The sequence below is a fragment of the Chaetodon auriga genome, chromosome 4 (assembly GCF_051107435.1).
Source record: "Chaetodon auriga isolate fChaAug3 chromosome 4, fChaAug3.hap1, whole genome shotgun sequence".
NCBI lineage: Eukaryota > Metazoa > Chordata > Actinopteri > Chaetodontiformes > Chaetodontidae > Chaetodon > Chaetodon auriga.
The window spans coordinates 22,926,363-22,939,939 of NC_135077.1; the positions used below are offsets into that span (position 1 = coordinate 22,926,363).

Below are 13,577 nucleotides of genomic sequence, written 5' to 3' on the forward strand. Positions count from 1 at the left end.
TAGCGTTGGGCAGGCGCCGTGCAGTCGGGTCTCAGAGCTATTTCACTGAAAGCAAAACAAAAAGAGCTGCGACTGGAAAAAAGGTTAGAAGAGCAGTGTTAGAGATGCAAAATACTGAGCTGAAAGAGGCTAAAATGCCCCATAGAGCTATGGGGAACTGTAGTGCTGGGTGATAATTCGGCACCATGAGCAACATTTTACATGTTGTTCAGGCCATTAGAATATTTTAATAAACTGTTTTGATTAGGGCTGCTTCATGATGAAGCGTCCCTCGAAAAATGTTTGACTTTGGCACTTGACTTCACTCAGAATGCTGGCCCAGCTTCATGGAGCGCAGAGGTGAGACGGCAAATGGATTTAGTTGCATTTTTCTTTTATGAGCTCTGAGACTATCCATTATTTAACTCTGAGGGACATCAGCTGAATCAACATTTAGCCCTCTGGACAGCATGTTGGACATGCAATGAACCAAAACCGCAACTTAAGCATCGGGCATCTCAGCAGCCCCCTCTGATTAAAAAGCACTTCCCCTGTCATGTCCACGGCTGCTGAAACACCAAGAGTGAGACTAACAGCCGTCTTTTCTCCTCACTTAATTGCAGCTCTTTTGTGATTAATATTTTCTATTTCACCGGAAAATTTCTGATCTTTTATTTTCTGGTTTTCTCTCACATGAAATCTCACCTTTAATGTTTCCATGCTTGTACGTCAATTCAAGGTCATGCATCTCATGCATAGGAAATTTTCTTAGTTTTTCAATATTGTTTGGAATTGACAACATCTGAAATCCAATTTCAGTCGAGCATACAGACCAATACAGAAAAGGTCAGCAGTTTGCTGCTGCAGAACTTTGTCTTAACCTTACTGGCTTGTTGTTAGTATAAAATCCCATCGTGTATGTGTCTGCAGCAGACAGCTAACGTGCAGAGCAGAGCACAGGATCTTATAAAACACAGCAGAAGAGCCTGTGTATGACTGGTTCACCCCACAGCCTGAAGGGATCCTCCCTTTAAAGGAAAAATCAAAGAGTTTTCTGTCCGTCGTGGCCGTACATATTAAGAGGCTGTTACACAAACCAACCTATTATATAGTGGAATTGCACTGAGTGTTTCTTCGGCATGCCTGGGTTTACAGCAGAGTTAATTCAAGGCTGACATACGACTGATTAGTGACTGCAGCTTTGAATTCAGATCACAGCTTGTTTGCCTTTGAGAGAAACCATTTTGAATTTCATTTTGAGGTTGACACCATTGTTAAAATGTCCCGTCTTTGATGTCACTGTTCAGTGTTTCACTCACGCCCGACAGAAGAAGGAGATCAGGTTAAAATGCTTTCCACAGAGCGTCTCTGACGTTTGTGGGCGCTACAGCTCTCCTTACAGCACGCCGCTCAGAAATTACATTTTCCCCTCATCACAGATGCCCATGCTTTATTCTGGTGAGACAAGTGAGAGGAGATGAAGAGGACATGGGAGTTTGAGCCTGAACGGAGAGCTTCAATGTCGTCAAACCCAGCAACTGATGTTAGTGCGGTTGAGAAGGCAGAATATAGAGCGACAGTGAAAGACGAATGGAAAAGGGGCTTATTTCTTCAAAGGTGTTTGTCATCGCTCGAGTGGTTTCCCATCCTGCCCTGGGAGTTACTGGGCAGTAGCTGTACATACAGTACTAGGGCATTTCCTGCATAATATTTATCCACTGCAGAGAGGCAGTGTCTGACAGAGGCAGGACGGAAAGAAAACACAAACGCTTCAAAGAAAAACTGCAAACCAATAACAAAGATGAATTGTTAAATATAAGTTATAATTAAATGGTAAAGGTGACAATTCAGTCGTGGGGAGGAGCATGTTCAAATTATGGATAGCGCTTATTAATCTTGTAGAAACATGGGAAGCAAGTTCGCAGTGAACATGTAAACTCCCCACAAATGAAACACTGGAATGATCGCTGGACCAATTAGTGTGATTCTGAAAAGGTTGCAGTCACAATAAGGAGCAGCAAATATGACCTGCAGCTTGTGGAGATGTGGCATTTGAGGGACAAACACAAACAACAACAAACTAGAAGAAAAGCCTTGACTAAAATTCAACTAAAATAAGAAATATGCAAATTAAAAAAAAACAGGAACTAGCTGACCGCAAATAAAAAAAGTGAGATTCAGACGATGGACAAGAGTTCACGTGTACAATGAACAAATAAAAGCCGGTCCCTAATAAAGGACAGGTCAAAGAATGGGGGGACATTTGTTGGACTGTGATGATGGATAACTGATCAAAATATAAATGATGTATGTAATGTTTTTAGAAGACTATTTCCATCAGTCCAACAACAAGTTCTGTCACATTCATCAATCTGCTGCGAGACATTCACTGTTTGTTCACTTTTATATCTTCTTGTAAAGGTACAATCAACAAAACTGACTTTATTTAGACAAGACAAGGAGGTTTCTTACCAAAATATGCTGAGATACACGTAAAATAGGCGCATTAGAAATAACAGTCTCTAATAGAAGCTTGTTTCAAAAATGTCTGTCCCTGAGGTAAATAATGGACACTATCTGAGAATTTATGGCACTATCACAACCGCTTGTGATTACCTGACAGCAGGATAGTAAAAGTGCGTCATTGTGGGACAGCTCCTGTTTGCTGGAATCCAAAGAATCACAAAAACACACGCAGACACACTGAGCTCCTGAGGACACGCAGAGCAGATACGCACAAACCCTCAGCCAAAAACTAATTAAAGTCTGGTTGGAAGATGCAGAGGTGCAGGTACTGTGTGTGTCTGTGTGTGTGTGTGTGTGTGTGTGTGTGTGTGTTCATGTGTGTGCGTGCTGTGCCTGTGGTACCCTGAAATCATAGTTTGAGCATGTGAAGAAAATTCACCTTTAGCAAACATCATTAACAGACTGCAGAGACACTTAAACACCTCGAGGTGCTTCCCAACCAGACCTGTTTTTCCACTGCACAAATATGACAGCCTGCTTTTAAGTTGCCTGCTGCTTCTAAAAATCACATCACCTCAACCGACTTACTTTATGGGCGTCATTTTATTCTCCCCCACATGAAAGTGGAAAAAAAAAAAAGAAAGAAGAAAAGGCACCCCTGATGGTTCTGTGAAACTACTAAAACTTTGGATATGACATCCATATTGATCGCTAATATCTGAGAGTGTGTGCCTAAGAGCGAGAGATGTTCCGCGCTGAGCCGCTTGGCACCCGCAGGTTTATTGAAGAAATGTGGAGCTTTAAATCTGCCAAACTACTGCCGCTTTGGCTGTGCGGGGGGAAACAAAGGCAGAGAATTATACCTGCAGGATGGAAAACAACAGAGAGAGAGAGCTGAGGAGAAGGGGGAGATAGCAAAAGAGACAGACAGGAAGACAGACAGAGAGAGACAGACGCAAGGAAAACAGGATAATGATCTCTCTAGACTGCACCCTCCTGAGAGAGACAGACAGGAAGAGGGAGAGAGTTATGGAGGAGAGATTTCTGTTTGTTTTGTTTTAGGACAGCGGTGGAGTGCCACTTACTTCTCGATGAGGTCTAACGTCACCCCTGGCACCAACTTGGCACTCTTCTGCATACAAAACCTGGAAAAAAAAAAAAAAAAAAAAGGGGCAGACAGGGAAAAGCTGCTGATAAATGTTGGAAAGAAAACAAGAGGTGCTCACAGACAAAGCAATAAAAACGTTTGGCCTCTACAGTAAAGACTTTACGACCTGCAACAGAGACAATCAACGGATAAAACGCTCAAATGAAAAATGGGAGTTTCAGAGATTACAACCACTGAGTACTTTGATAAGTGTATTTTGGCTGAGTTATAGTCAAAGGGGGGGGGGGGGGCAGGCAGCGGGGAACACGCAGTCGTATTTCTGAAGCGCCTGGCATGGGGGGCATCGTTCACTGCGCGTGGTTTGCTCTGACAGGTCGGGCCAGCTGTAAGTCACGGCAGGTTGGTGCTGAGAGCCCCGACAGACGCACAGCTCCGCGCTGGAGCCCGCAGCCAGTCGTCACACACCTGGAGGAGAGCAGGTGTGTGTTTGTGCGTGCGTGCATGTAAGCATCACTCACACATCAACTGCGGGGAACACTGAATAAACAGAGAGTGTCTGAGATTATACTGTAAAAAAACCAAAGTATTTGAACACAAAATATGAGTTAATATGCCTTAAAATCTAGATTCAGCTCAACCTGTGCTGAACAGTTTGCTTCATTTATTATTTGTTATTATCCAAAACTCACCAAGTCAGCTTAACTCAACTTAAAGCTGCATTCATTTGTCTGTCTTAAACTGCTGAATGCTTCACTGTGTTCATCTCTTACTGTAGCTGCCAACTGTCTGCCTGCAGCTCGGTGCAGGGCAGGAAGTGTACATTGGGTCTTTTTTTTTTTTTTTTTTTTACTGGTAAAGTAGTTTCAGGTCTGAACATTCAGGTTTTAATTTCTGCTGTTGTGCTTGAAGGCAGGTTCAAAGCAGGATCAGAGCGAGAGAGGACCCTGTGACAAACACACAACGAGCCTCCATCAAGAACCTTTTTGAATATCTGAAAAAAGTCATTTCTAAACCGGATGCAGTGCATGCTGGGAACTAAACTAATCAGCTAACAATATAATGACTGACAACAGCTGAATTTAACGTCTTTAGCAAATTTTTGGACATCAGCGTCAACTCGTGATCTTGAGGTTAAAGGTTTTAAGTCATGATTGGATGTTCTGAATTGATTCTGACGACAGGAACTAGACAGTGACAAAAAATACAAATAAAACTAATTAGCTGAAAGTAAAATGATGAGTTGATTTAATTGAATTGGTTGAAATTTTACAGTGTGAGAACACAATCCCAAGGTCAAAGCTCCTCTTTCCCATGTACAGCCTCCACATCCGGCACATCACTCGTGGTGATCGAGTGCTCGTGGTTCAGCTTTCTCCAACTGAAACTCGTGCCTGGCAGCCAAGTGAAGTTCCAAAGAGTCAAGTTGGGAATTTGTACCCAACAATTGATCCACCCTGACTGTGACGTAAGCTATGGCACTCACATTCAAAGGTTCTTCCTCATGCTGGAGAGTAATGAGATCCCTCATGACACCAGTGTGACTGAGCGTCTCTTTAAAGAGGAGCACGGGCCCTGAGTGTGCCCGGCACTCAAGGAACAAAGGAGAGGACGGATCTAACCAGGACAACTTGCTCTGAAGTCTTAATCATCAAGCCGTGATGTGCACAATCTGCATTGGTATGTACCAGCTCTTTGATGTCTGTGAGGAATACAGGTACATTCAAGAGTGTTTCATTTGAACCACAGATTAAAGATTTTCTTTAGGATTATATCTGTTTGCTGCAGAAGGCATATGGTGGATCCCAAGACATAAGCAGGGATGATTAACTAAAAATGGAGTCTGGCAGAAACAGACAGACGGGCCAAAGTAAACAGAGCACAAACCAAGCAGGAGGTTGCATCAGGGAGAGCCTGTTTCCACCCAAACCCTCTGCATGGAGATGTGAAATCCCTCATGCGTGGCAGAGAGGAGAAGGGAGAGATAAGAAAGGAAAGAGGAGGAGACGAGCATTCGGTCACAGCGGCGTCTATAGCAATCTCGACCCACAACCTGGCTCAGAAAAAGCCATGTTTGTGTTTTCAATTGATTAAAAACAATCCAAGACATTCTGATCATGCACCGAGACCAGAGGAAATGATTCTGCGAATGCATATAATCACAGCATTTGAACTCAGACCCTCAACGTTTTCCCTATGGATTCTTTACTTTCTCTACAAACTATGAAGAAGGCAGAGACCAAAAGTAGCTCATTAAAATGGAAAATGAGTGATACTGCTATAAGAAGATGCAAATGATGGAACGGTCTATGAACACAGCCAGCAGCTAAACTTCATCCCTGCAATGAACTGACGACAGGGATGCAGGTGTGTGCATGTGTCGCTCCAAAGACTTCAACGCAGTCATCTGAATACACTCTACACAGCCGAGCAGGAGGAGAAACAGCATTATACAAGCTGAAACCAGATCACACGTCACTGTGAGGCTGAATGCTCTGAATGAGGCACAGGGTCAGCGGAGAGAGCTTTTATCAAGGCTCGAGTGTTATTTGAAATCTGTCGTCACTCTGAGAACTCGCTGCTCTTTGGAAAATATCTGCTGAATGCGCTTCAGACGGATGACACATTCAACCTAGCATTCGTTAATTAGAGGTGTATTTACGGGATTCAAAGGAAAACCACCTCACACCAGGGGTGATGTACAAGTTAAAACCTCTAAGTAGGACACTGTCAAACATAAACAACAATTCATCTCCACCACGACTCTGAGCCATGAAAACAACTCTAAAAGCATCTGTGAGCCACAAGTGGCAAGGATGGCTTGTTTTTCATTTCAGAAGGACTTCCTGAGACTCAAGAAGAGATGGACATCATTTTCCTAAAGCTTTTTCTAGTCCACCGCTGGTTCAGTGAATGAACCCGATGATCTGAGAGATCTAAATAATGAGTGAGCAGAAAGACCTGTTTCAGCAATCAGAGGTGATGAGGATCACCGATGTGCAACTGCTCATTACTCAAGTTTAGTTTACATTTGGCTAATTGTCCACCTTGCATGCAGACATTTAAGATTTTTTAATTGTGCACCTTCAATATCAAACCCAAAGTGAGTCTTGGACACGCAGACTGTGCAAGTGTCTGCTATCTTGCAGCAGCCTGCTGTCGTTTGCATGTGATTTAATGAAGGTGAACGTGGTGGACAGTCGTGTGTAATGACACTGCGCTCTGAGGCTGCAGATTTCCCAACATCCAGTCTGTGTCCTGCTGCCTTCAGAGGGCTGCGGGGATTTCCTGAACTGAAGGAGAAGCTTTTCATACGGATGCTGTGAGAATGACTCCTCCTCATTTAGACTCCAATGCAGACCGATGCACAGGCGTTCCTGCTTTGACCACATTACACAGCATATTTTGATGGCAATATAATATAGAAGCTTTAGTCTATAACTTATATGAGTCTGTGTTGTAAAATCACTTTAAATGTCTGTAATATGAAAGAATTACATTGCTTTGCTTACAGAGTAATAAAGCTGTTGTTCTGGTAGAGAATTCACAGCAGGATTTGCAATCGTTTGAAATACTTTGATTATTGATCCATGTGATTTGCATGGAGTCGACCACAGCAGCCCAGCTGCAGGGTTAGCATGTATAGAGCCGGTGGTATTGGTGCCATATTAGAGAGACTGACGCAGACACATGCTGGGTAGTTGGCTCATCCTGCTTTGCATTCCACAGATATTCATCCCTGCTGCCTGATTCTTCCCTAAAGGGCTAAAGCGCAGAATCACCCTTAAATCTGCCTGGCAGTAAAGCTACAGTTTCCTCCAAAAGAATTTTTCTATTCGTCAAAAATGGCCACATTTGGCTCTTTAACAAAACTAAGGCTGCGTCTGAAATCACTCCCTCGTTCACACATTAATTACACCCTATACAGCAGACACTCAACAGTTTACTCTATAGTGAGCAGATGCTTAGGACTCATCTTGATTTTCCAGATTTGCACAACTGTCAATTCTTATATCTTCGAAATGTGACACCTTGCACTGTGGTACAGGCCGGGGACACTACTTACAACTTACGAATGAACTAACTAACTAACTAATGAACGACGGATGGTAGACTTAATGTTCCTAGAAGAAGAGAATAGTGCGGGAGGACTGGAGGGCAGCGATGAAGAGGAAATTGAGGGATTATTACGAGCAGAGAGTGAGGTGGCCAAAGTTTAATTGGATTGGTGAAAAAGAGAGAGCGAGTGTGCCGACGCTGGGGGGGAGAGGGTCGGAGTGGCCATGTACATATTAAACTTTGAGGAGCGAAATGAAGTGGGTCTTGTCTTCGGAAACTACTATACTGCCCCAGGGGTGGGTGGTGGAGGAGGGGCGGGAGGAGCAGCCTGCCTCCTCTGGTCCCCGCAGAACCGGCTGTCTTCTACAGCTCATTACTCCTTCAATCAGCCTTCCTGTCCCAAGGCACCGTCTCCTCCAGTCACGTGCTGGAGGGACTGCAGGGTGATCTCAAATCTAATCTGTTCTGTCACTGACCCACAATATACATGAGATACATCACACTTAGACGGCTCTATGAAATCATTTAAATGTCAATATGACAAATACACTTTATTTGCTGAAAGTTGTGATTAGGGGGAATTCTTATTACTCTCATTTTCCACTTCTGTTATCCTGTTAACATTTAATCCTTAATAATTAAAAGCTACTTCAATCGGTGCTATTATCATATATTGTATATTGAGATTGTTTAAATGTAATGCAGGTTTACTGTATGCATTCTGTGAGATGGTAGAAATGGCGCATGTGTTGGTGAGTCGACCTTGGGTTCCCGTGGCTTCCACTCACATTTGAATTGAATTGTCGTCTTATAGGGGATGTTCCTCTGGAGATCTGTCCAGCTAATTCCAATTGTTCTCCTGTGTTTTAGTGTCATCTGTTCTCTTTCTGGGAGGTTGTTCTCCAGACAGATGAAACAGTAATAAGTGCCGTATTCATCCCAGTTGACAAAGAAGCTGAGGTAACAGTTTTAATTTTATATTTTTCACAATGACCAGACAAATATGCCAACTTGTCAAACTGAATATTCACACTTCCTGTAGATACAGCTACGTAGCTATCTAACTATAGGAAGGTTATGAGTGGTCGGCCGTCTCTCCAACAGAAAAGAGGATATGTGGAAAGAAATTTATGCTTAGTCCACACAAACACGGGAACGTTTTTAAAACAGGGTTTTTCCTCCCGTCCACACAAGCAGAGGTTTAAAATAAATCTCCATCCGTATGAAAATGTAAAAACATAACTGAAGAGTATACCAACCCAACAGGCAACAATATAACCTTAACCCTAAGGCTTGAAGCCTGAAATAAGCTATTACCAGTAGGCTACATGCGACTAGAGGTCCGATCCCACTATGGCCAAGGCCTGACTGCCCTAACAAAGGAGACAACGGTGCACACTCACAAGCCAAAAAACGCATTTTCCCTGTTTAAACATCAATACTGTGCACAAAGTTTCAGGTTTTCATAGACCTTAAACTGTGTGTATGGAAGGCCAAAGCACAGAAAAGGCTACGGCCATGTAGGTGTGGACAAGGCATCAGAGTCCAGGATTTACGGCACTGCGAAGGACGAAGATGCAAAAATCAAAGCTACATTTCAAACCTACGGTCAGGGAGGGCTGGACACTGAAGGCATCATCAGCGGAGTGCTCCTGGAGTGCTGCATCGCACAAGTCCTGCAGCTAATGCGAACAATAGAGCGTCTTTACTTCAAAACGGTACATGGTCTCTGTGTTTAAAATCCATTTACTCACAGAGCATATGTATAAAGACAATGTGAACAAAAGGATACGGCATTTCCACTGCTTCTTACCAGATTTCTCAGTGTTACATAAGCTCATAACACGCTGCTCATTAAGTGGCAGCAGGCTCCTCAGCTTCAGCGCAACTGCTCTTGTTTCAAAGCACCATTTCAAATGATAATACATTATGATGAATGCGCTTTCTGATCATTAATAAGACAAATGTCAAGATGGAGAGGGTCCTGCATGATCAGCATAGAAACACGCCTCATTACTGCTATCACTTTAAATTAACATCAAAGCGCAGTGCTAGTGGTACAAAATTGGACACATTATGCTAATTAAAAGAAATTTCCTGAGCATACAGGGGTATTGACCTTGCTTGCAGCACAATTCAGTGTAAAGGAAAAATCCTCTCTAAAGAGTTCACTTATTATTTCCTATAGCATCACACAGCTCCATTTTAATTTCTGAATTTTAAGAAGGTTCACTTCCAGATGAACAGAATAGACGGTCTGTAGCGATGATGTCACCTAGAGACAAATCCTGTAGCAGCTCCGACAGTGAATAATGGACCAAATGTTGAGACTCTGTGACAGCAGCCATGGTGATTTCACTGGGATAGCACATTTTGTGACTCACAGCTGCATCCCTGGCCTTCATCTGGATATATAGTAATCAGCAGATGTCACCTAATGACACCATTAAGTATACTGTATTTAGGTAGACTATTATGTAAGTCTGCAGAGACTCATTTAACTGTTCCAAATAACCTGGATGTGTTCAGGTGATTTAAAGTGGCACACATTCAGTGACTGAATAAATGATGTGAATCAAATGATGTGGCCTTCATGGCGTCCAGACCTCCACCCAGTTTAACAGCCATGGAAGACTTTTGAGTGAGAAAGTGTCACCAAAACACGAAACGAGGGAATGTGTCTTTGCAAAAGTGGCTTTCATTCCTCCAGTGGAGTTCAGAAAATCAATGCTGAAGAGCACTGAAGCTGTTTTGGAGGATTGCGGTGCCGCAATCGGAGATCGTTTACGATTTCAATCAGCTTCATCTTTTACATGGAAAGCAAAGATCAAGGATCCCTTTTGCACAGGGATCAACCATTTCACAATTCTGACCCAAGCTTCCCAAGTTCCAGACAAACAGTGTGCAAGACGGAGTGGTGATGACTTGAGTGAGTCATCTTCATTACCACACACCACAAGGAGGTGATGTCTTTAAAGTGTCCATTCAACACATCTCCAAATCCTGAGAAATGACTGCAGCTGCTTTTTTGTGTCTTTACACTTCGACGGCCATTTATCTACTTTACCTGACGTATGAACCTGATGAAAGACTTCACAGTGATCATATTAGAGTAGGTGAACAATTTAAATGGATGAACAATTATCCAGCTTTTGCACCTTCTAGGGTTGTACAGTCCTGGTGCCCAGAAGGATGAGGCATGCCACAGATCTGGCCACAGAAAATATTTTAACTGACTCAACAAATATGGTGTGATGTCAGCCAACAGTCAAGCCCAGGGCACAGAGGAGCTAACAGATTTTACAATCAGTATGTATGTTCGATGGGTTTACTGAGCTAAACCTGCTGCTCTCTTTCAATCCACAGAGGTCTCAGAATGTAGTCAGCTAAGGCATATGCAATGTTATGTAAGAGCTTCCTCTGTAGTTGACCCTACATTAAGAGACAAGAGGGGGAAGATGAACGGGAAAGTCATTTACATGTCAGTTATTAAAGTCGAGGCCCCAGAACAACAACAGTGTGGTGCATGTGTGAGTGTATGTTAGGGCAACAATTCATAACATTTCTTGTTCCACCAATAGGAGCTGGGAACGGGAGGACAGGGATGCAGCCACAAGACGCTGTTGTGTGTGCATGCATGCACATGTGTGTGTGAGTGTGTAAGGGAAAAGCCCAGAGAATTAAAGGAATACAAGATGTGGTCATGTGAGCCAATTAGCATCCCATCTGTGTCTCTGTTGTTAAAGGTTCGTGTACTGTTTACAGCACATACATGAAGATAATGGGATGCCGCTTGGGGTCACCCGTCAAAGCTGAGCAGCGAGGTTCAAAGGCCAACATGTACACATCCTCATCAGCAGTAACAGTATGTGCACACAGCCCGAGTGTACGTACAGGCATGCATGAATCCCCAGCAGCCCAGCTGCACGGTTAGCATGTGTAACGCTGGTGGTGTTGGTGTAAAACTAGACAGAAGCAGACACTTGCTGAGGAGTTGGCTTGGTCTGTTTTGCATTCTGCAGAGATTCGTCTCTTTTGCCTGATTTTTCCCTCAAGCGCTGAATTACAGAGGTGCTGCACCCTCACATCTGCCCGGCAATGATGGTCCTCAGCTCGTCCAATTATAATCTTCAAGAGTGGCTAAATGTGGCTCTTTAAAAGAGCTGACAGCCATGTTTGCTCTAGGATGCTGTGCCGTGCTCTAATGTGAGTGCGTTCACACACGTTAAAATGACAATATGAACATGCTGATGTTTAGTGCGTCACCTTGGTCGCCAAATTAGTTGAGGTGCTCGCCATATTAGATAAGTTTGAGAAGCCCTGCTGCAGATGAAAGTCAAGGGATGGTCAAAGTCATGAACCATGAAGGTCCTACGAAATAGGGCAACAACTTCTTGTTTTAAACTAATGTTTAAATGTGAATGAATATTCAAGTCAATCTGCCGTGACTGGTTTGAAACTTTAGAGTGTGTGAGTGAGTTCCAGTAGGCAGCGCTTGTAAAACACTTCATCATCTGATCCTTTCAATGGCCCATTAACTTAATAGTAAACAAGGCAATTGATGTTTTCTTCATTAATGCAAAATGGAGAACAACTACCTCATTGTGCCAAAGGGATAATCACGGCACCAAACCACCTGAGAAGTGGGATCTTGAACGCTGCATCAACATCGATATCTGTATTAATTCTTCACCCTGAACCAAAGCGGTACAGACCAACTGCACCATCAGACTGACTGACATTGCTGACACACCCCGAGCTTTGATTCCTTCATCCGTTCCATCTCTCTCTTCTTTACCCTGCGATCCCCTGGTGTCATCCTGTTGCCTCCCTCTCTATTTTCAGATGCTCACCTCCACCATCCCTCCCCATCCATCGCAGCAGAGGGGAAATCCCTTGAAGATGGCGCTCCATCAGTACTGATTTTCTGCTAAGCTGAGCAATGAAAGGTACACATGCACTCACTCAGCCTTGCTCTCCCCAACTCATTCTCTTCCTCTCTGTAAACCCCATCATCCATCCCTCAATGCATCTCATTAAAGATTTAAAGCCAAGGTAAGCCGGCACATCAGTGAATCCCTCCATCCGCCCACTCTAACCCTGCCAAACTCCACCCCACCCCGTCCTCATTTTCTCACTGTTTCTCACACTGGGGCTGTATGAAATTAAGAAGACAGCTTGGCATGTCTTTATTTAGAAAATAATAAGCAAACAGGAGAGACAGCAACAAACTATGGGAAGGGAGGGAGCCGCGGCATCTTCGGAGAGTCGTGAAGAGCTCCGGGTCTCAGCGAAAGCAGGTTAATGTCGATGCCGGCCACAGCTGGTGTACTTCATCTGGTGTGGAGGTTTCTCCAGCACTGGGACTATTTTTAATCAAATTGTTATTCTCTACCAAACCTGGCAGGAGGACGCTGAGCGGCAGCTGTATACTATGTCTGGAATTGCAAATGTCCTTTCCAGAGGCGCGCAGTGTTGCCTCCTCCAAGGCCTTGAGTTTAAAGTGAGTTTATGTAATCTTTACTGAACAACAGCCGCCGTGGCCACAAGTGGCAATCATGGGAAAAAGGCAATTTCTATAGCACAGTGGCTCACACAGAGTCAGTGAACTGACTCAATGTAACTTCCACAACATCGATTCATTTAAAGTTTGTTAAAGGTTGCTCATCGTTTTTGACATAAACTGATTCGAAAACGGTAAAAAGACATTTTATTTAATGTTTGACCTCATCAGCTTCAATGATTTTTGTAAATATAAGCTTATTCTGAATTTGAGGGCAGCAATATATTTCAAACAAATTGGGACAGGAGCAAGTCTTGAATGAATGAAATCCACTTTATGAGACGTTTTAAGAGGGAAACTAAACACCGAAAAACGACTGGATTTGCGGCATGCATTTTTTATAGAAATCCAACATTAACGTACGGCAGACATTTGCAAATAAAGCCTGAATGAATGAATTAAAGT

General features: G+C 43.4%; 1 protein-coding gene across 5 annotated transcripts in view; it reads right to left on the bottom strand.

Annotated features, from left to right (window-relative positions):
* Positions 1-13,577, bottom strand: part of rptor (regulatory associated protein of MTOR, complex 1) — a 162,616-nt gene that overhangs the window by 75,078 nt on the left and 73,961 nt on the right. For 4 of the 5 annotated variants that reach the window (XM_076727982.1, XM_076727987.1, XM_076727984.1 and 1 more), the window contains exon 8: positions 3,531-3,590. The exons of the other annotated variant lie outside the window; for it this stretch is intronic. In XM_076727982.1, coding sequence (XP_076584097.1) covers positions 3,531-3,590 — 60 coding nt within the window. The remainder of the gene's footprint in view (positions 1-3,530; positions 3,591-13,577) is intronic. 5 annotated transcript variants of the gene reach the window in all.